The sequence below is a fragment of the Oratosquilla oratoria genome, chromosome 26, assembly GCF_046742065.1.
Source record: "Oratosquilla oratoria isolate Oo_2021 chromosome 26, ASM4674206v1, whole genome shotgun sequence".
NCBI lineage: Eukaryota > Metazoa > Arthropoda > Malacostraca > Stomatopoda > Squillidae > Oratosquilla > Oratosquilla oratoria.
In genome coordinates this window covers 40248194-40270576 of record NC_134802.1, presented here as the reverse complement: position 1 = coordinate 40270576, position 22383 = coordinate 40248194, and the positions used below count along the sequence as shown (strand labels likewise).

Here is a 22383-nt window from a genome sequence, read left to right as displayed (position 1 = left end):
TGTTTCACTGTCTGAATTAACCTTTCCCAAGTGGCACCATACCATGCAGCATAAACAGGGATGGTTCTATGCTGAACACGGGAAGTTTTAAACTTCTCTTCAAATTCAGAAGATGACAAAAGTTGTTCAATAACACTTCCCGCTTGTACGAAGGATTTAGCATTATCAGAATAAACAGCAGATGGAATTCCATATCTGTTAGCAAACCTAATGAAAGCCAAAATGAACTCAGGAGTGAACATAGTGTCCACAATTTCCAAATGAACAGCTCTAGTATTGAAACAAGTAAATATTAAAATATAAGCCTTTACCTTCTCTCCATTTCTGTCTCTAACCCATAAATGCCCCGTGTAATCCACACCATTATGGGCAAAGGGCACACTTAAATTCACTCTAGATGCAGGTAAAGAGGATGGAGAAGGACAATTAACTGCACGGGAATTGTATTTCCTACAAACTATACAATCCTTTTAAACAGCTTGTCTGGCCTTATGGATCCATAATCCATGCATGCGAAGGAAATTAAGTGTGGCTTGTAGTCCCATGTGCATAACTTGGTAATGAGCAAAGAATATTATAAGTTTTGTCAAGTGATGAGATTTTGACAAAAAAAGGGGATTGACAACCTCATATTTGAGCTCAATGTTCTTGTCAATTCTGCCCTTGGACCTTATCAAACCATTGTTGTCCAAGAACAATTTCATTTGACTTATTAAAGGAGCTATGTCATTGGTATTGGAATTTTGTAGATAAGTCAATTCAACAGGGAAGGAATCCCTTTGCATTATTCCCATCAAATAATTAGAAGCTGCCTTAACTGGGTCAGCATTAGACTTCTTAAACAAAAAAGAGAGCTTTGAAAATCAAAGAAGTGTGATGCAAAAGTTTGCTGTAAGAAGAAAACTTTTTAACATCAATTAGAGGAGGAGCGTCAACTTGGACAACAGCCGCATTGACAATGTCTCCCTTGATGCTGGAGGGAATACATCCCAAGTGACCCTTCGGCCAAGCATGAGGTGGCAATAACAACCATTCTGGTCCATAAACCCACCAATTGAATTTTTCCTTGAACACCATAGCACTGCAAGGTTTAGTTAGGAAATCAGCCATATTATGTTCAGAAGGAACATAAGTAAAGGAAATTGGAGTATGCTTGTCCTTGAAAATTTCCAAAAGGTTGAAAATTTCCCTCAGTTTATTATTGACAAATATATCCTTCCTTGGAGCCTTGTTGGTCAGGATCCAAGAAAGGGCATCTTGACTATCAACAAGGAGCACTACAGATTCAATCAGTGGGGCAGACACCAGTCCTTCCTCAAAAATAGTTTTGAGGCATCTTATTGATAGTAAAGCTGCCATAAGTTCCAAAGAAGGTAACGTTCTTTGCTTAATAGAGGCCACCTTGACCTTGGCAAATAGAAGAGGGCCATAAGACTCCCTTAACTCTCTTCTTTCTTGCCCTACATAGATGGCACATCCATAGGCTTCCTTCGAAGCACCATCAAAAACCAATAATTTAATGGGAGATTCAGAGCAGAAAGTTTTATTTTTAAAGGATAAGTCATTAACCTTCCTAAAGTTTTCACATAACTTTTTCCATCTTGCAAGCAACTCACTATCCAATTTCCAAACCCAATCCACCATTTTTGGCACATCTCTCTAATGAGAATTTTTTCTTGTAACAACACATGAGAAAAAAAGACCTAATGGATCAAATATAGGAGCCAAAGAAGACAAAACTTGCCCTTCGGTCGAGGCATCTTTGTTAAGGGAAACATCCTTAATTCTCAAGGTATAATTCTTGTTATAAATATATCCTAACACCTTTACCTCTTCCATATTTCAAATGACTTCTTGTTCAAGAACTTTGAGAACCGAAGTCTTATTGCAAGTCCACTCCCTGAGAGGTAAACCTCCATTAAGCATGATCTCATTAATTCTCTCGACCAAGGCAGGGAGGGAACTAAATTCATTAGTAGTGTAGACGAGAGTGTCTACATAGAATTTATCTTTAATTAAAGAGGCAGTTAGTTTGTCAGGTTGCATAAAAAGATGATGTTGGATAATGAAGTTCAATATGAAGGGAGAGCAGATGAAACCAAAAATGATAGTATTATATCTGTAAGGAATATACTTGTCGTTAATCCTCCTAAAGATACAGAACCTATTACGATCACCCTCATCCTTCAAACGGATCTGCAAGAAGGCTTTCATAACATCAGCCAAAATGACATAATTGTTGGTTCTGAAGTACAACAAAAGAGAGAGGAGGTTATTCATCAAATCAACTCCCAGGAAAGCAGCTTCATTTGAGGAAGGAGTTTTTCCTATTTTGAGTGAACAGTTGAAAACAGGTCTTATTTTAGAGGTGGCAAGATCATCATTCTTGAGCACATGTCTATGTGGTATAAAAATTTGGCCAGGGACTCTTTTAGTAACTGGTTCAATAATACCCAAGGCCTCTTGCTGGTCAAACACAGCTTCATACTCCTCCCTAAGACCGTTTTGCTCAAGTTTGTCATAGACCCTTTGTGCCACTGCCAAGGCAATCTTAAGGTTAGAGGGCACAAGGTCCACCAAATCCCTTTTCCACGGGATTTTCACATAATAGTGTCCATCTTTGAAGGAAATGGACTGTCTAAATTTATCAATTTCTAAAGCATCAATATCAGGGGTTTGTTCTTCTTTAATGCCAATGGATTCTAAAGAATAAAAATTATCAAGACCATATTCTACATTAGAGTTAACAAAGACTTCCTGGAAAGGATCAAATTGTAAACTTATAGGTTCGAGGCAGAAATTAACTAGTAACTTATCCTTGCCTAATCTTTTGGGAGGAAAGTATTTAACAATCCCTATAGACTGAGTAAAGGAAGTTTCTTTCTCAGGTTTCTTTACTGAAATTATTTCAGCCCTGTGCGGGATTCGAACCCGAACCGATGTAGTGGCAGCCGGAAACTCTACTGCGCCACGAGGTGTGTGTATATTTACCTAGTTTTAGTTACCTATTTGTATTTTACGGGAAGGGGAGCTATGCTCGTGGTGTCCCGTCTTCATATCTCATTTTATCTAAACAGTTTTTAAATTCATGTATTTTTTTGCACACACCACTTTCTCATCTAACTTGTTTCAAATGTCTATTACTCTGTGAGGAAAGCTGTTCTTTTTCATATCTCTTCTATAGCTGTCTTTCTTGATTTTTTTTTCCGTGTCCTCTTGTATTTCTATCATCCCGTTTTATTAGATCCTCTCTATCAATGATTTCTATGCCTTTCATGATTCTGTAAATAGTTATCAAATCTCCTCTCTCTCTTCTTTGATCTAGTGTCTGTATTTCAATTTTTGCTAGTCTCTCTTCATATGATAGTTTTGAGAGTGTTGGTGCCAATTTTGATAATTGCTCTTTGTATTCTTTCAAGTTTTGTTATACATTTTTTTGTACTTGGTGACCACATCGTTGCTGCATATTCCAATCTTAGTCTTATCAAAGTGATTAGTATTTTCTTCACCATTTCTTCATCCAGGTATGTAAATGCCACTTTGATTGTTCTTATTAAATTATAAGTTTCTCCAAAAATCTTGTTTATATGTTTCTCAGGTGACATATTATTCATAATAATGACTCCCAGGTCCTTCTCATTTTCAACTTTTTTTTATTCCTTCTTCTCCCAATTTATATGATCCTATTATTCTTTTTTTGCTTTTTCCAAATTCCATTATACTACACTTTTTAGTATTGAACTCCATCTCCCACTTCCTACTCTATTCCCATACTTTATTGAGATCACTCTGTAGTGACTCACAATCTTCTTCCGTGTTTACTTTTTTTAATAGTTTTGCATCATCTGCAAAGAAGCTCATATAACTTTCAATTTCTTCATCCATATCATTAATATATATAGCAAACATTATTGGGGCCAGAACTGTTCCTTGTGGAACACCACTTATTACTTCATCCCAACTTGAGCGTTTGTCTCTTATCACTACTCTCATTTTTCTTTCTTGCAAAAAGTCTTCCATCCATTTAAGCAGTTTGACCTGTATTCCTCCTTCGGTTTCTAATTTTTTAAGCAACTTCTTATGTGGTACTTTGTCAAAAGCTTTTTTTAGGTCTAGAAATGCACAATCAGCCCATCCATCTCTTTCTTGTATTATATCTATCAGCCTTGAATAGAAACATATTAAATTGGTGACGCATGATCGTCCTTGTCTGAATCCAAATTGCCTTGGATTTAGCACGTTGTTTTTTTCTAAATATTTTACCCATCCACTTTTGACAATTCTTTCACAAATTTTTGCTATTGTACTTGTTAGAGAGACTGGTCTATTGTTGGTAGGGTCTTCTTTATTTCCTCCTTTATATATAGGTACTATATTTGCTTTTTTCCAATCATCTGGAACTTTTCCTTCTTTCAAGGAACTGTTTATTATGCTATGTATTTTGTCTGCCAGTTCATTCCTGCATTCTTTCAAAATCCAGTTTGCTATTTCATCTGGTCCATGCGATTTTCTGACATCAAGATTACTCAAGTGTTTCATTATTTCATTCTTTGTTACTTCTATTTCTTTCATAGGGGGGATTTTCTCTTTCCATTCAATCTCTCCAGGTTGTATGTTCTCCCTTGTAAACACTGATTTAAAATGTTTGTTCATAATTTCTGCCATTTCTATTTCCTCTGTGTATTCAACTCCTCCTTGTCTTAATTTCTCTAAATCTTGTTTGTTTTTCAGTTTGTTGTTTACAAACCTGTAAAATAGTTTTGGTTGATCTTTGCATTTTTCAATGAAATTTTTTCATATTTTCTCTTTTTCTCTCTGCACACTTGCACATATTCATTTCTATAACAAGTATATATTTTCCATTTTTCAGGACTTTTGTCTTTCTTTCCATTTCTGCAAGTTTTGTTGTACCAGCACTTTACATGTTCTTTTTCTTGTTTTTGTCTTGGGACATATTTTTCCACTCTTTTTTTATTTTTCATAAATTTTTGTCAAAATATTCCATTTCTCTTCCACTGTTGTTTCTTCTTTGTATATTCTTTCCCAGTTTTCTTTTTGAAAGAATTCTCTTATTTTATCAAAGTTTGTTTTTTCATACATCATTCTTCCTTTTCTATATTGTTAATTTCTTTTCATGTATTTTTCCTCGTTTAGTTCCAGTTCAATCAATATGTGGTCACTTTTACTTATTAGTGTTTGATATTCAATCTTTTCCACTATATTAGGTTCAGATGTGATTATTAGGTCTAGTCTCGATGGTTCTTCCTCATTTTTATACCTAGTGTTCTCTTGTATCCATTGTGTCATTGTATGATCAATAATCATCTCAAGTAGAACATTTCCCCATGAGTCTTCTCCACCCTTTACTGTCATCTCTTCCCAGCAGATTTCTTTGCAATTAAAGTCGCCCATCATAACTATTCTTCCTCCATCTTCCATTATCTTATTTAATGTTATCCTTGTGTCTTCTAACATACTTTTATGTTCACTCTCTTCCCACGAGGCTGTTTTTGGAGGCACATAATTTATCACGAACTTTCTGCTCTTCTTATCTCTGTCTTCCACTTCGATCATAATCATCTCTACTGTATTCTTTTCATATGTGACACTCCTCAGCGTTTATAGCTTTCTTAGTTAGGAACATAACTCCACCCCCTTGTTTTGTCTCTCTGTTTCTAATCCAATAATTATATGCATCATGTCCTACACTGTTGGGTGGTAGTGGACCTATTAATTTCGTTTCTACAATTCCCATTATGTCCGGTTCTTTTTCCTTCAGATAATCATTCAGCTCATTCAATCCTGTTATTAATCCATCTATATTTGTGTAAGACACTCTTAATTTTCTGCTACTTCCATTGTATTTTCTGTTTCCCTTTTGTTTTTCTGTGGTATGGCCCATCTCCTCACTTTCATATTCACTACTGTCCAATAGAATTTATCTTTTTCTGTCTCTGTTCTGTTCTCGTTTTTTCCTTTAGCTTCTTGTCTTTTCATTTTTTCCTCCTCTCTTTCCTCTCTATTCATTTCTCTTTTTATCCATACCTTTTTATATTGTTCACTGTTTGCTAGTTTTCCTGTTTTTGCTAAGATATTCTCTGTTGTCGTTTGTGACCTGAATTTAATCTTAATTGGTCTGGTCTTATCTGTACTATATTTTCCTAGTCTATAGATCTCTTCAATTTGTTTCATGATTTTAAGTTCATCTTCTTGAACTAATTCTAGTAAACTGCTTACTTTTTCTTTTTCCTCTTTGATTCTTGTGGTTCTATTAAGATTATACTTCTCTTCCATTCCTAATATAATTGTACATTTCTTTTTATCTGCTAAGTCTCTTACTATATTCTCCTTCTGTCCCATCACTTTAATAACTGAGTCTTCAGTTTGTTCTTTCGTTTTCTGTTTTATTATGTCAGTAAATACAACTTTACTGTTCTCTTGGATTTTTTTCCAACCCTGTGTTTCTTTGACTATGGACTCTTTATTCTTTATATTATTTCTCTTTAATTCCTCATTCTCATCTTCTACTTCTTTTAACTGTCTTTTTAATCCTTCTATTTCTTTAGTTAGGTTTTTGTTCATCTTCTCTAGTTCTTCCAATTTTTCAACTCTGCGTAATCTATGTTATTTTACCGAACCTACTTCCCCAGTGTTCGGTCATTTTCTCAAGTTTTTCCTCTAGTCTTGCTAATCGGGGGAGGTTGGTATCACCCCCCCCCCTCATTAAATCCCTGGAAATTATTATCCTCACCTTCCAGTGTGCTGCTCTTATCTATATTTCTAATCTTTACATTTTTGCTATTCCGTTCTTCTCCAAAATCATCATTGGTCCTTTGCTTGTTTACAAGAGGCCTGGCCTCCTGGACCAAATCCTCCCCTTCCTCATTTCCTTCCATTTCCCTCAGTAATCCCTCCCCTATTCCTTTTTTTATCACCTTCCCACTACACCACGAGCTTTCCCCTTCCCTGTAAATACAATAAGGTACTTCATTGACGTTGATATCCACGAAAATTTCACTTTTTCTTCGGAACCCCAATCTTCACCGTCCATCCGACGAATGTGTGAGTGTATGTGTGTGTGTGTGTTTACCTAATTGTAATATACAGGGATATATACAGGGATATATACAGGGATATATACATCTATTGAATGTAACTGTAAGAGCTAGTGAGGAGAAAGGTTTAAATGTAAATATGGGGAAAACTAAAATACTAGTGGCCAGTAAAACAGATCCACCAAGAGTGCAAGTACAAATAGCAGGGAGAAGAATAGAACAAGTAACCAAATTTTCGTACCTGGGAAGCGTATTGATAGAAGATTGTAGATGTGAAAAAGAAATAAAATCAAGGATAGCGATAGCTAAAAGCACGTTTCAGAAAATGAAAGGGGTTTTAACAAACAAGAAAATGTCTACAGATATAAGGAGAACAACAGTTAAAACATTTTTATGGTTAACACTATTATATGGTTCAGAAGCGTGGACAATTAGCAAAAAATTGCAAGAAAACTTAGAAGCAGCAGAAATGTGGATATGGAGACGAATATTAAGAGTACCATGGACAACGAAGAAAACAAATGAAGAAGTATTGAGAGAAATGGAGACAGATAGGGAATTTATGACAACAATAAGGAAAAGACAGTTGCGATTCTAAGGACATATAATGGAGTGGGAAGGGTTGGAAGAGGTGGTGATGACGGGAATGGTGGAGGGAAGGAGAGCAAGAGGAAAGCAGAGGGAGAAGTATATGGACGGGCTGATGAGGGCGACGGGAAAACAACTCAAACCAGCACAGATGTTACAAGTAACTAGGGACCGTGAACGATGGCGCTCCGTGGTTGCCGAAGTCCAAGAGGATATGGCACGACGGTAAGGGTAAGGTAAATATACAGGGGAAGACCAACGCTCGCTATGTCCTGTCTCTGTAAAGGCTCTCTATCTCCCCTATTCTCATTTGTCGTTGGCATATCTTCTATTTCCTCCATGGTGTTGAGAAGATTTTTTTTCTCTCATTTGTGAAAGCTTCATTTTCCCTTCTCAATTTATCAATCTCTGCTTTCTGATCCAGGTTTGTTCCTTTTCCTTGCTCAAATTTTTGCTCCAGATCGTGCAATCTATCCTCATGGGAGCATATTAAATCTCTAATTTTTATTTCATTTTTAGAATTTCACTAACCTCTGTGGTAGAACATTGAACTTGTAACATATCTTTTTTCTTGAATTCACTCCCTGCACTACATTGATCAATTTTTTCAATGGACTTACCTTTTTGGGTGTGACACCTTCAAAATTTGCTATTGTGTAAAAAAAGAAGAAGAAAAAAAAAAAAAAGGCCACTCTGTGATAACAAACTAAAATAAATTTAGATCTTTTGTTTCCTATCATGAACAACTTCAGAAACAAATATCACTAATTTCCCTCCTTGATTCTCTCCAAAAATTGGAATCAGCAATGTTTTGCCTCTACTGTGACCCCGAATAGTTTTACTTTCCTCCTGCCCATTCAATTGGAAAGTATTTTCATCTGGCTTCGCCTGTTAAAGGCAAACGTAGCTTCGAGTTGCCGTCTTCATCGCCGTCCCGGCGTGACGAAAATCAAAAAATTTTCTTCCTGACTTTCTTCCAAATTTGGAACCAGTATGTGCCTGTGTATGTATATGTAATTTTTTTTTCTTAATTTGAAAACCAAAAGATAGCTTAAATAAAACAAAATTTTCAGTATTTTATTATTTTACTAAGCAACTGTGATTTAAATGTACAAATTTATCAACTGCAAAGAGCTTAAACAAACCAATATGTTCACAGTAAGAAAAGAAAAATTGTACTAAATTGTTAAATGAAAGAAAGCATCTGAGTAAGCCATCCTATCACTACTCAATGAAGTACATAGTGTCACCACCAGTGTTACAAAGTACAGCAGATGCAAACATACCGTACTCCAGCAGTGTATTATAAAGTACATCTGATGCATTCAGAACAATACACCGTCAGTGAAATAAGCGAATGGTATTTTGGTGTTAGAATCAGTTTTTGCTGACTCATTATGCAGTTTCATGTTTGATTTGACAAATATTGCCGGTTAAACTAATATATAAGTGGGCATTAGGTCAACAATCTACTATATTTTTTTTTATTTAATATGTATTTTGTGAATTTATTTCAAAGTTAGTGTTAGGGTATAACATGTGCTTACATGTATGTATTCATTTGTTTATATATGGGTACATGTGTCTACATAATATACAGTATATAAAATGTGGATAGCACAGTGTATACACATACATACAAGTATACACATGCAAGTATTATATAAACACCTACACAATTATATATATATATATATATATGTATATATATACATATATATATATATATATATATATCATATATTAATATAACATATATATATATATATGTATATATATACATACATGTATATATATGTATATGTATCTAAATAAATACATATATATATATGTATATATATTATATATATATATATATATATATATATATATATATATATATATATATATGTATGCATATTCCTCTTTTCCTACGCTGATACATGTATTTCAATTTCACTGTTGGTCCTTTGCACACAGCTATATGTAGGTGGGTAGGTAATTCTCACTTGTTATTCTTGCTTTCATGTTCTGAGGAACTGTACATGAGTAGATTTTTTTTTTTGCTTTTTACAATATTCCCAACACAGAGTACCATAGATCCAGCACAGTAAATTTATCAAGAAGTTCGGATACATACACACACATACACACACACACACACACACACACACACACACACACACACACACACACACACACACACACACACACACACACACACACACACACACACACACACACACACACACACACACACACACACACACACACACACACACACACACACACATATATATATATATATATATGTATACATATATATATATATATATATATATATATATATATATATATATATATATATATATGTATGCAGTCAACTCTCAATTAACACGAGTTTAACAAACGCGTTTTCGATTCAACACGAGTTAATTTTTATTTTTATTTTTATTTTTTTCCAAATACCCTGACAATTTCGATTTAACATGATTTGAATTTGGCGGTAAGAGCATTGAGAGAGAGGGCCCTCGCGTGGTCGGTATCCCTCGCTTTGTTTTGATCTTAGTCTGAAGCTAGCCCGAACTATAAGTGGAAGTGTCTGTGTACAAGTTACAGAGAAATGAATAATTGTTACAGACAAATGAATAATTTAGGTAGAGATTGTAAACTCTCGTTTTCTGTTCTACACCAAAACAAAAAAGAAAACGGTGTAACCAATCCACACTTAATGGTAAACTAATTTCTAAATGTATGGACCGTGATTATAAGTCATAAAAAAATGAAAATGGTGTCACCAACCCACAATTAATGGTAAACTAATTTCTAAATGTTTGGACCGTGATTATAAGTCATAAAAGCTTGAATTTTTTTTACAGAGAAATGAATAATTTAGTCAGAGGTTGTAAACTCTCGTTTTCTGTTCTACGAATGCCAGGGAGTCGGAGGAAGAGGCGAGTGAGGCTGGTTACGAGAGCGGCTGGTGACGAGTGCGCACATACAATAACTAACTGTATACTACAAATAAACACAAAGAATGTGTGTTTTTGTTGCTTCTGTATCCTACAAATGTATTAATAATGTATTTGTTCAAGTTCAGAGTAAAAAAACCTAAAATAGACAGGACTTTCCAAGTGTTCAGGAACCAAAACCCCCTATTACCATTATTTCCTATGGGAATAAATGTTTCTAACGCTATTTTGATTAGCACGACGTCTCCAGGAACGTAACTCTCGCGTTAATTGAGAGTTGACTGTATATATATATATATATATCGGGTATATATGTATGTATATACACACAAATGCACACACACACACACACACACACACACACACACACACACACACACACACACACACACACACACACACACACACACACACACACACACACACACACAGGTAAACACACACACACACACACACACACACACACACACACACACACACACACACACACACACACACACACACACACACACACACACACACACACACACACACACACACGCACACACATAGACACACACACACACACACACACACACACACACACACACACACACACACACACACACACACACACACACACACACACACACACACACACACACACACACACACACACACACGAACATCATTACACAATCATCGTCACACATTTACGCATAGAAATAATAGGACATGCATATATCTTCATTTAAATATGGTCATTCACGTACAGAATTTGTTCAAAGTGAGAATCTTGGTGAAAAAACAAGTAGGGCCAAGTGGACATGCAAATGTAAGTTTCGTTTGTTGGCTTCTGCTCCCAATTTCTCCTGCACCACCGCCTGCCAGTTTCTTCTGTATATACTGTGAGTATTAATTAATACAATTCTTTCTACATCATTATTACCTGTGTACATAGCAAAATGTTAATATAGTATATGTAAAAATTATTGCCATAATCAATGTTTGTTTAATTTTTGCTTTCAGTAAGGGAGTGCAGTGGAATGTGGGCACAAATGGTTTCTTTTCAGCCTTTTCCTATTAATGCCACACGGAGCAGCACCCTCACGGATGAGCGATCGTTGCAAACGCTTCATCCTTCCCTGTACTTCGTTTAAGCAGAGATCTTGCACATTCTCGGTCATAGTATGTACAGAGGATGGTTAAGGGTGTATGGCACTTTTCCCTAATCTAATCCTAAATCTAAAAGTATATTATACTGGCCACATTCATTAAAACAGCAAAGATCACACCAATGGTTGTGGGAGGGGGGTGAAGGTGAGGGGGTAAGGTATATGAATTCTATTCTATTGTTGTAAAGATACTGTTAAACTCCAAACAAACAATGCTTATATGTTTATCTGTACAATGGAGATTCTGGGAACATGAACAGTTATCACATGCGATTGATCAGGATGGGCCTCAGCACTTCTAGCATACATAAATGTAGATAATTCCAGTTCGTGGGCTGGAAAGAGCGTGTGATTCGTCTCTGGATCTTAACACACCACTTTCCACCTGCCACATCTCATTTTGTAAAGTAAGTCCATTGGAATGAAAAAGGATGCTAAAGTAGGTAGATTTAAATGAAATTTTTTAGATTTGATGTCACGGGAGAGACCTTTGTTCCTAGTGACACATATAACCATCTTTCCTTGGCATTCCCGGGGGAGGGGGGGGGGTGAAGACTGAGACCCAGTCTACTCAACCTAAATTATTTGAAGAGTATTTACTGGCCGGTGTTACACATGCACACACACCACATGTTGCTCTTTCTCTCTCTCTCTTCTCTCTCTCTCTTTTTTTCACTCTTCATCAAGCAGGGACACTAATGAACTTTAGTTGCATTTGTTATAGTTGACCAAACGTTAAAAATTTTGGGCAACATGTTGGCCATTACATAGCATGATTTCAGAAACTTTTGCCTATTTCAGTGGACTGATAATAGGGAATTAAATTATTTTTTGCTACTATATTTGTTAGCATCAAACCTACTTTTAAGATTGGCATATGAACTAAACTGTCTATTATCATGCTTGGTATGGTATATATGTTAATTGTAGAGTATTGATTACTGTAAAATTAGTATAATATAATTTTCAAGTGGTTTAAATTTTTTATCAAGTATCACGACTGTGTCAAAGCCGCAGTAGACATTTCGCCATTTCTTTCATCACTACCTGTTCCACCAGTTGTACTAAGGGTTCCAATTATTGATTTTATTGACACACTAACAATAACATATGTTAACTGCCAGGGATTATGCAGTAATTGGTCTATAGGAAGGGGAAGGCTATGAGGAGGAGAGGTAGTGTTAGAGGACCTTTACATATTCATCATAAGCACTGCCATTGTGCTCATAAAGTACATTGCCATTCCTAGTTTCTTCATGCTGGTGGCTTCTCCTGCGTTCTCAGCTGAAGTGCTGCTCCTGAAGACCTGGAAAGAGAATTCAAGTATTAGTAAATACTAAAGACTACTCCATCAGAAGTTAGAAGGGTCCCGACTGTTGAATTCTGTCAAAAGAATAACTTTGCAATTCCTTAAATGCCTCGTATATCTTTGCTCTCAGTACTTTATTCGCGTTTCCTTTAACTTTACTACTTATTTCCTTTCTTTTTCACTAGTCACGTTAGGTCTTGCCAAATTCACTCATATGTCTCTGCAATAGTTATTTTATATTCATTCACCACAATCTGCATCTCATTCTTCTCAACAGTTTTTCCTCTTTTCCCATCATCAATTTTCTCAAACTTCCTTTTAACATTTTATCATCTTTCCAATTTCCTTTGACAAAAGGAAGTCTTTTGTAGGTTTTGCTGTTACAAAAGAGGTCAAAGATATTAAATTTATCCTTTTATATCCAACGCTTGCAGTATTCCTTCTTCATATGTAACTTTTGTATATTTATTTCTTTTACTTTGTGCTACCTTTTAGACATCCAGTTACCTTAATTTAATTACCCATTATTAGATTTAATTTTTCATTCATCATTGATATATATTTTATGGGCATGTTTGTGTTTGTGTGTGTATGTGTGTGTGTGTGTGTGTGTGTGTGTGTGTGTGTGTGTACGTGTGTGTGATTCACCATGGTTCATCATGGCCTTGGATCACGTGTTGGACTCGCGACTCGCGATCGACAGCTATTTCCCTACCGAAAGAGAGCTCAGAGCTTATATATGACCGATCTATGGGTAATACTGTGACTTCACGCGCACACACGCACCCAACTCCCCGCCTACGAGAGTTGGAGTAACGACCTGCAGCACAGCGATATTGAAATTATTTCAGCCCTGTGCGGGATTCGAACCCGGACCGCCGTAGTGGCAGCCAGGAACTCTACCACGTGTGTGTGTGTGTGTGTGTGTGTGTGTGTGTGTGTGTGTGTGTGTGTGTGTGTGTGTGTGTGTGTGTGTGTGTGTGTGTGTGTGTGTGTGTGCGTGTGTGCGTGTTTGTGTGTGTGTGTGTGTGTGTGTGTGTGTGTGTGTGTGTGTGTGTGTGTGTGTGTGTGTGTGTGTGTGTGTGTGTGTGTGTGTGTGTGTGTGTGTGTGTGTGGTTTTGGGTCATGTGCTGGAGTCATGGATGGATCAGATGATTTGATTTTTTTTCATCATCTCTTGATCCATACAATGAAACGCCACTTTAATCATCTACATTATGTCTCTCCCACAATCTTGCTGATATGTTCGTTAGGTGACAGGTCTTTTATCAACATTCCCAAATCTTTCTCCTCCTTTGGTTTTGTAATATGGTTATTTCCGATGAAACAGTTTAAAGATGGTATTTTGCCACTATTGCCCACTTCTAGTACTTTGCATTTCTTAAAACTTCACTTCTCATTCTTGGCTCCATGCAAAAATAGTGACTAGATCTTTTTGGAAATGTGTGTGTATGTGTGTGGATGTGTGTGCCTAATTTTCCTAGTTATTCTGTGAGTTAACACATCTCTATAGAGCATTTTCTTGACATCTTTTAGAATGCTTTCACACAGGGTAATCGGTGTCCACCGCTGGTGGTAGCATATACAGTAGTTACTTCTCGCGTTTTCCAATAGAGCTTTTCATACCACCTCGTATGAATGGCTCCATTGAAAACTGAAGGAGGCAAATATTTGGTGCCCCTGGTGGTGGTTCGTGTGAAGGCGTCCTTTGATTTTTTTTTTCTTAATTTGTTTCTATGATATCGTGCGCGCACATGTGAGTTTATCTAATTGTATTTACCTATTTGTAATTCACAGGAAAGGAGCTACAATCGTGGAGACTCGTCTGTTTTTCTCCAACTACTCAAACTTTCATACCGAGTTTTTAATTCACTTATAGTTTTAACTTAGGTAATTTTGTCTGTTAAGCTACTACAGGAGTTGATACATTAGTATGGATTTTTTTTTCCTTTAGTCACGTAGTATTTCCCCTCCTAAATCAAGAGATCTTCTCTATTAGTTTCATATACGTCCTTTAATGAGCTGAACATTACTATTAAGTCACCTCTCTCTATTACCTATTGTGTGTACGAGCGTGTACGTGTATGCACAGCATATCCCAGGAATTCAAACATGCATTATTTTGCATTCATGCCTAAACTTAGAATATGCTGTTCGCAAATCCTAGAAAAACATATGGGAAACCAACGTACCTTTCTATTTCCAAGAGGTTGAGGTGGACGGAAGTTGTTGATAATGTTTCCTCCTTGTTTCATCTTCAGAGCACGGAACTCAGACATCTGTAATGCAGAGAACACAATGTTAGGATCCTGTGAGGTGAGGAGTAATTTTTATTGACATTTTGAAAGACTGGTTCGTGTTTACATTTGGCATGTGGGTGTATGGAGCTGGTAGAAAAGAAGGTAGAAAGAGCGGTAGAAGACGGGTTGTTACATTTTATTGGTAGAATTGTTTATGAAATAATAGCCGAGCGAGTTGCCTGAACCAGCCTCTCCGTCTTGTTTAAAAACAATAGCCGGGAGCTCGAGTGTATTACTGACATGATATTCCTTTGCAACCTAAGTGAGAATTATACAGAGACTCAGAATTATTCTAAGTAAGCAATATTGCCATATAGATTCATAACAAGAAATATGATTGGTAAAGGGGTGGAGGAGGAGAGAATTCAATTGGTTCACGATTGTAAGATCATGCTCTCTGAGGAGGATCTTAAATATAAATTTAAAGATCATGGGACTAAGAAAATCACTACGTCACAACAATGCTCACGTATGATCCTGAATACGTGCTCTTGTGGGATTCCTTTGGAGTACGGTGTATAAGAAATAACGGAAGAAAGATACATTTTCATCCTCCTAGACAGAAAATTTTAACTAAAAGGAGTCTCCATATCCATAAGTGAGGACCACAAGGGCGATTATAGTGGCTACAGTGTTGACCAATCCATTACTCATTGCAAGGAGTAACAGAAGTCAGTTAAAACATTATATAATACTGAGTTGGATGCTATCATGTATAAAAATGAGCACTTGCACATTCCAGTGATAGTTGTATACAAATCTGTCTTTTCAGGGGATTTATTAATAAGGTTTGCAACTATGAGAAAAGAGGGGATGATCCTACGTCCGGATGAGTTAGGGATCTTAGTGAAATCATAGTTAATCCCCTTTTTAAATCAATCAGACTTAGAGCCAGTATATTTGATAAGAGTACCTATTGAGGTAGAAGGGGAAGATAACAATGCTAGAATGGATAGTAGAGTTAGGGATCTTAGTGAAATCACAGTTAATCCCATATTTAAATAAATCAGACTTGGAGCCAGTATCTGTGATAAGAGAACATATTGAGATAGATGGGGAAGATAACAATGCTAGATTGGATAGTAGCGGGGTAGAGCGGTCTATTCAAAAGCAGATAGCACAAGAGGAAGAAAAAGGCACACATAGTGAACACAACTCAGATGTTCAAGAAATCCCAGAAATTAATCAGAATTCATCAACTCTAAATGAAGTTTTGCAAACTGTGGAAGATGGTGTAGTAAAGTCGACATTATTTCACTCCAGAGCAATTAACAGAGAAGAAATGTTGTTGAAAGGAGTCACTGTAGACTTCAAAAATTTAACCATCATACAATCAATTGGGGTAAAAGGTTTGAAATTAGACTTGGGGATTTATAAGACACACAAGAACATGGTAGAAATATTTGTGATTAGTACTTTAAATAAAGACATAATCTTAAGAAAAGGTACACAAATAGAATGTTTTCAAGTCTGTCCAAGGCCCATTAAGATTTTAAACGAGAGTCTGGAAGAGGTGGAATTACCAATTTGATCAGTCTGTTCAATTCAGGGAGAAACATTTGGGGGAGAAATATAAAATTTAGCTAGAGCCTACTTGTTATCCTGAGTTAGAATCAAGTTTAACTACATTGCTAGTGAAGCACAATAAAGCAATTGCTTTGCCCGGGGGACACCTTGGGCAAAACAACTGTTTTAAAACATCTGATCGAATTGAAACCAGAGACTCAATCTATCTATATACCTGCCTACAGATTACCACGTTCCAAGCTAACCATTGTAGATAAATTGATCACTGAAATGTTATCGCAGGATGTCATATAACCCAGTCAAAGTGAATAGAAGTTCCCATTGACTCTAGTGCCAAAATCAGATTGTACCATACGTCCAGTTATTGACTATAGGGAATGAAATTGAATAAACAGACAATACCTGATCGACTACCGTTACCTGTAATAGTAGATATACTTCGTAATTTGGGAACTGAGAATCGGTATTTTAGTACTATAGATATCAAATCATCGTTTTTGGCAAATGGAGATGCATGAAGACTCTTGAGATTATACAGCATTTTCTACAACAACGAGGCACTATACGTTCAAGCGAATGCCATTTGGGTTACGTAACAGTCCATTAACTTATATAAGATTAATAAGCACATTATTAGATGGGTTATTAGGAAACACAGCCAGCGTATTTTTAGATGATATTTCAACAGTTTCCCAAACAGCAACTGAGCAATTTAAGAAATTAGATTTGGTGTTCTCAAGACTAGTTGAAGCGGGGTTGAAATTGAAACTTGAAAAATGTAAGTTTTTGTAAGAGTGTCACTTACTTGGGTCATTAGATAGGCATGGACTTAGTACAGAGAACTAAAAGGTAGAAACAGTAAAGAACTACCCAATACTGAACAATGTAGAGAAAGTTAGAAGTTTTTTGAGATTGACAGGGTATTATAGGAAGTTTATTAAGGGATATGGGGACATTGCTTAACCATTAAGTTATTTCTTGAGGAAATCTTCAAAGTTCATTTGGGGACCTGAACAACAAAAAGCTTTTGACAAGTTGAAAGATAAACTTGCTAGTTCTCCAGTTCTCATTTTCCTAATTATGATAAAGAGTATATCCTTTGTACTGATGCAAGGAAGAGATGGAAAATTGCAACCGATAACTTTCACATCAAGACTTTGTAATAATGCAGAGAGAAATTGTTCCATTACAGAAAGAGAAACATTAACAGTGATATATTCACTGGAGAGTTTAAGAGATATGATACTGGGATATCCAATCAGATTGTGGACTAATAATGCAGCTATCAAGAACTTATTCAAATATAAGAATATTAGAGGCAGATTAACAAAGTGGTTTACTACACTTTAATGTTACGAGGTGAAGTTTGAATACATTCCAGGTAGGAAGAACGGTACAGCAGATGCACTATCTAGGAATATTAGCCAACCAGCTACATGGTTGATAAATCTTATCTGCAGTATTGATGAACTAATGATATTAGATGAGGAACTGATAATAAGGGAGCAAAGAAGAGATCAGAATTGGGAAAAAATTTGCCCAGATTGTGATGAGCCCGCGAGATATTCCTTCAAAACTACCAAAGGGGTATACGACAGAAGAATTTTATTTGAGCAATGAACTTTTGTGTAGAAAAACAGTTGTAAGTGGGAAGGATATTTCTACGGGCCCAGTGAATCAGTTGGTAATTTCATAAAATCTTGTACCAGAGGTACTAAAATTACTTCATGATAATGATTATAGTTCTCATACAGGAAAATATAGAATTTATAGACAAGAACAACTTAAATACTTTTGGCCAGGCATGAAGAGAAATATTTACTTACATATTGATAATTGCTTGAAATGTGCTGAGGCAAAATGAAATACATATAAACCTACTCCTATGCTATCATATCCTATACCACAGAAACCTTGGGAAAGAATTTACTTACACTACTAGAGTTATCTAAGTCTGAATATGAATATATATATGTATATGTTGCCATTGAATATCTATCAAGATTTTATATTTTACAACCCATTCCAAATAAGAGAGCTGAAGCAATTGCTTCAGTAATATATGAACAAATCATGTGTAATTTCACTACTACCAAGATCTTAGTTTCAGGCAATGTTACCGAATTTAACAACACAATCTTGGAAGAATTATGTAGGTTATTTAAGACAATAAAAAATAATATTTCAGTCAATCACCTTCAGAACAACGAAATTGTAGGAAGGTTGACAAAAAAAAAAATTATCACTTGTCTTAGAGGTTTGATAAGCCCGTATAGTATATCTTGGGATAATTGGATTCCTTGTGTTAAATGTTCACCCAATAACTAAATTAATACAGCTACAGGTGAAACTCCACACTATAATATCTGAGGGAAAGACAAAATTCTCTTATATGAAATCTTAATTGCAGAACCGAAGCCAATATATGCCATAGATGATTACATTTCAAATAGGATACATACATTTCAAGCTATACACCAAAGAGTTAGAGAACACATGACAGAATATACACAAGAGATGAAGAAGCAACAACATAAAATAGCACACAAAATAGAATTACAAATAGAAAATTTGGCCATGGCCAAAATGCATACAATCAGTAATAAACTTTCAACCAGATACTCCGGTCCGTATAGAATAATTCATTTTGCAGGTGGAAATATATCTTACACTTAGAAACTAGGGAAGTGTCAGTTAGACATGTTCATTATTTAGAAAGGACTGTGATAGAACTTGATGATGATGATAATTGTGACAATGAGGACTATAAGGCAACAACTCTTTTTGAGGACGAAGAAAAACAAGATACCCACTCTATACATTCTATTGGGGAAACTTTGAGTTCTGAAGAGTATCAGGAATACATTGATAATATTATGTATGAACTTAATATTAATACAACCAACTTAGATGAAGATTGGATTTGTAATATTGATATGTATGGTGTATGCCTGGCATTGGAAACCTGTGCGACCTGGAGCCTTGGCAATGTGTAAGAACATCTTCATTTAGTATTTCAAGATCATGCTTTTCTTTTTATGTTTATGAAACATAGAGAAATTCTAGTGAAGCTTCACTAATTAGGAATATGTCTGTAATGTAGAACTGTCTCTGCAAGAATATATTTATAAACCAGATAGCTCATACTAACATTGGAAGTTCACATTTTCTATTTTTCCCAAACAAAACCAGAGTATCTTTTATCTCTCCTGAATTAGGTCCTAGATCAAAATCAGTTGAAGGTTCAATCCCATTTTCTGTCAAGTGTGAAATTTATGCAGGGACACTCTCCATTACTGATAACACCCTGATAAAACATACCTTACAGATATCAACATTATTTTACCGGAAAATTCACCACCTTAGAAAATAAGAAAAACAACATCCATTGAGATCGAACATAAACAATTCTTACAATAACTATAGTATTTCTTTAATTGTTCTTTTCTCCTCCTTAGTTGTCGCTGCCTTAACATCATTTATTGTAATCAGAAGGATGAAGGCATCAATTTTTTTCGACACCTACCGGAGCCCTGTAAGAGGCTGGTAGAAAAGAGTTGGTCGGAACGACCAAGTGGTAACTGCCAAGCCCTGTAAGAGGCTGGTAGAAAAGAGGGTAGAAATAAGGGTAGAAGATGGGTTGTTACATTTTATAGGTAGGATTGTTTATAAAAATAATAGCCGAACGAGTTGTCTGAGTCAGCTTTTCCGCCGTGTTTATAAACAATACCAGGGAGATCGAGTGTATTGCCAACATGACATTTATTTGTAACCTAAGTGAGAATTGTGCAGAGACTCGAGATTATTCCAAGTAAACAACATTGCCATATAGACTTGTAACAACGAATCTGATTGGACTAAAAAAATCACTACGTCACTGCAAAGCTCATGTAGGATCTTGAATACGTGCTCTCGTGGGATTCCTTTTGAACACGCTGTATAAGAATTAACGGAAGAAAGATACAGAAGAAGAATACATTTTCATTGTTCTGGATAGAAAATTATAACTAAAAGAACTTGATTGCCATATCCATAAGTGAGGCCCACAAGGGTGATTACAGTGGATAGAGTGTTGACAGGACTAATATTTAGAAGAGAGGTGACAGAGAGTTGAGAGAGGGCAACAGAGAGAAAATAGTGGGAAGACAGAAAGGCGACAGTAGGTATATACTGTAGTTATGCCATCTTAAACTCCAAAAACTAAATTACAAGAAAAAAAAAAGTCTTCACTTCCCCTTTTACCTTTATATTTGTTACCATTTCCACCATTCTTTGTATCATTATTCGTTTGCACACCACTCCTGAAGCATTTAGAATGCTGCCTTTTCTATAATCCTTCTATTCTTTCCTGGTTTTTCATGTGGACATCACATATCTACGATCTATTACAATTTTCAGTGGTATCTCTTGCAACTTTTAAGAATCATTTGTATCCACTCAAAAGTGCACTCTTATTCCACCCATTCCTGGCAATTTCTACATTTAGATATATTCTACTTTGTCATCCTCTCTCTGCATTTTTCCAAACCTGCCGCTGTTAGTACACCATTTTGATATCTATATAGACCTTAGTATGGTATCTTGTAGGGTGAAGGATATAAGCAAAATTGTGAGAATACAAAGGGTAGTAAACAGACTGATTCCCAGCCTGGCAGATAAACCATATGAGGAATGACTAAAAGGTAAATAGAGCTGGAAGAGAGAAGAGATCGTTGTGTGTGCCCAGTGTACATTCAAAACTTTGTATTGATTAATTTGAGCCCGACTGTTTTGCGAAGAATCTGACTCATTCTATTGAATATTCGGGAATTGTAAGGCCTCGTCTAAAGGCAAATGCAATCCCAACGACCTTTGCATCCAAATCAGTCCTTGGATCGACCCCCAAAGTGGACAAAAGTCTAATAAGTCAGGCTTTCAACGAACGCCGTGTGCAAGAGGTGAGGCATTGCTATTTGCACTGCAGCGTTTGGCACTAGGCCAACAACACAGGCCATAGCCTAGGCAATAGGCCTAGGCAGCCAATGTAACTTACATTTTGTGAATCTGCACAGATTACGAATATTCATAAAGTGTGCAAAACAAATAATGAATCTATAATTAGACGCACAGATAACGAACTCATTTGACATGCACACATTATGTACAGTCATAAAAATGTTAGGTAAGGTAAAGTTAGGTTAGGTTCATAATGTGTTCATGTCTGATAAATCCGTTATCTGTGTCCAATTGTGAATTCATTATTAGTGTTGCACATTTTAATGAATGAATGTTGGAAGTCATTCTATCCGTTATTGGTGCAACTAAGATAGATCCCCACTGAGGCCCCGTGCGGGACGATGCAGCCTCAGTACCTCACCACGGTGGCTTAATCCTGCTTGGTAAGGTGGTATGTATGGGTAGAGGTGCTGCATTTGATTTTTTTTAGTATGTTGGAAGGGATGTGGTTGTAAATTAAGTCTGACATCAATGTAATCACCTCGATGATATTGATTAGGTGTG

General features: G+C 36.0%; 1 protein-coding gene across 1 annotated transcript in view; it reads right to left on the bottom strand.

Moving 5' to 3' along the window:
• Window positions 1–8709: 8709 nt before the first annotated feature.
• LOC143039472 (carbonic anhydrase 2-like) overlaps window positions 8710–22383 on the bottom strand; it is a 112415-nt gene continuing 98741 nt past the window's right edge. Inside the window, exons 6-7 of the mRNA XM_076209574.1 lie at window positions 15250–15336; window positions 8710–13054 (exon numbers count right to left, since the gene is read on the bottom strand). Coding sequence (XP_076065689.1) covers window positions 12941–13054; window positions 15250–15336 — 201 coding nt within the window. The 3' untranslated portion in view covers window positions 8710–12940. The remainder of the gene's footprint in view (window positions 13055–15249; window positions 15337–22383) is intronic.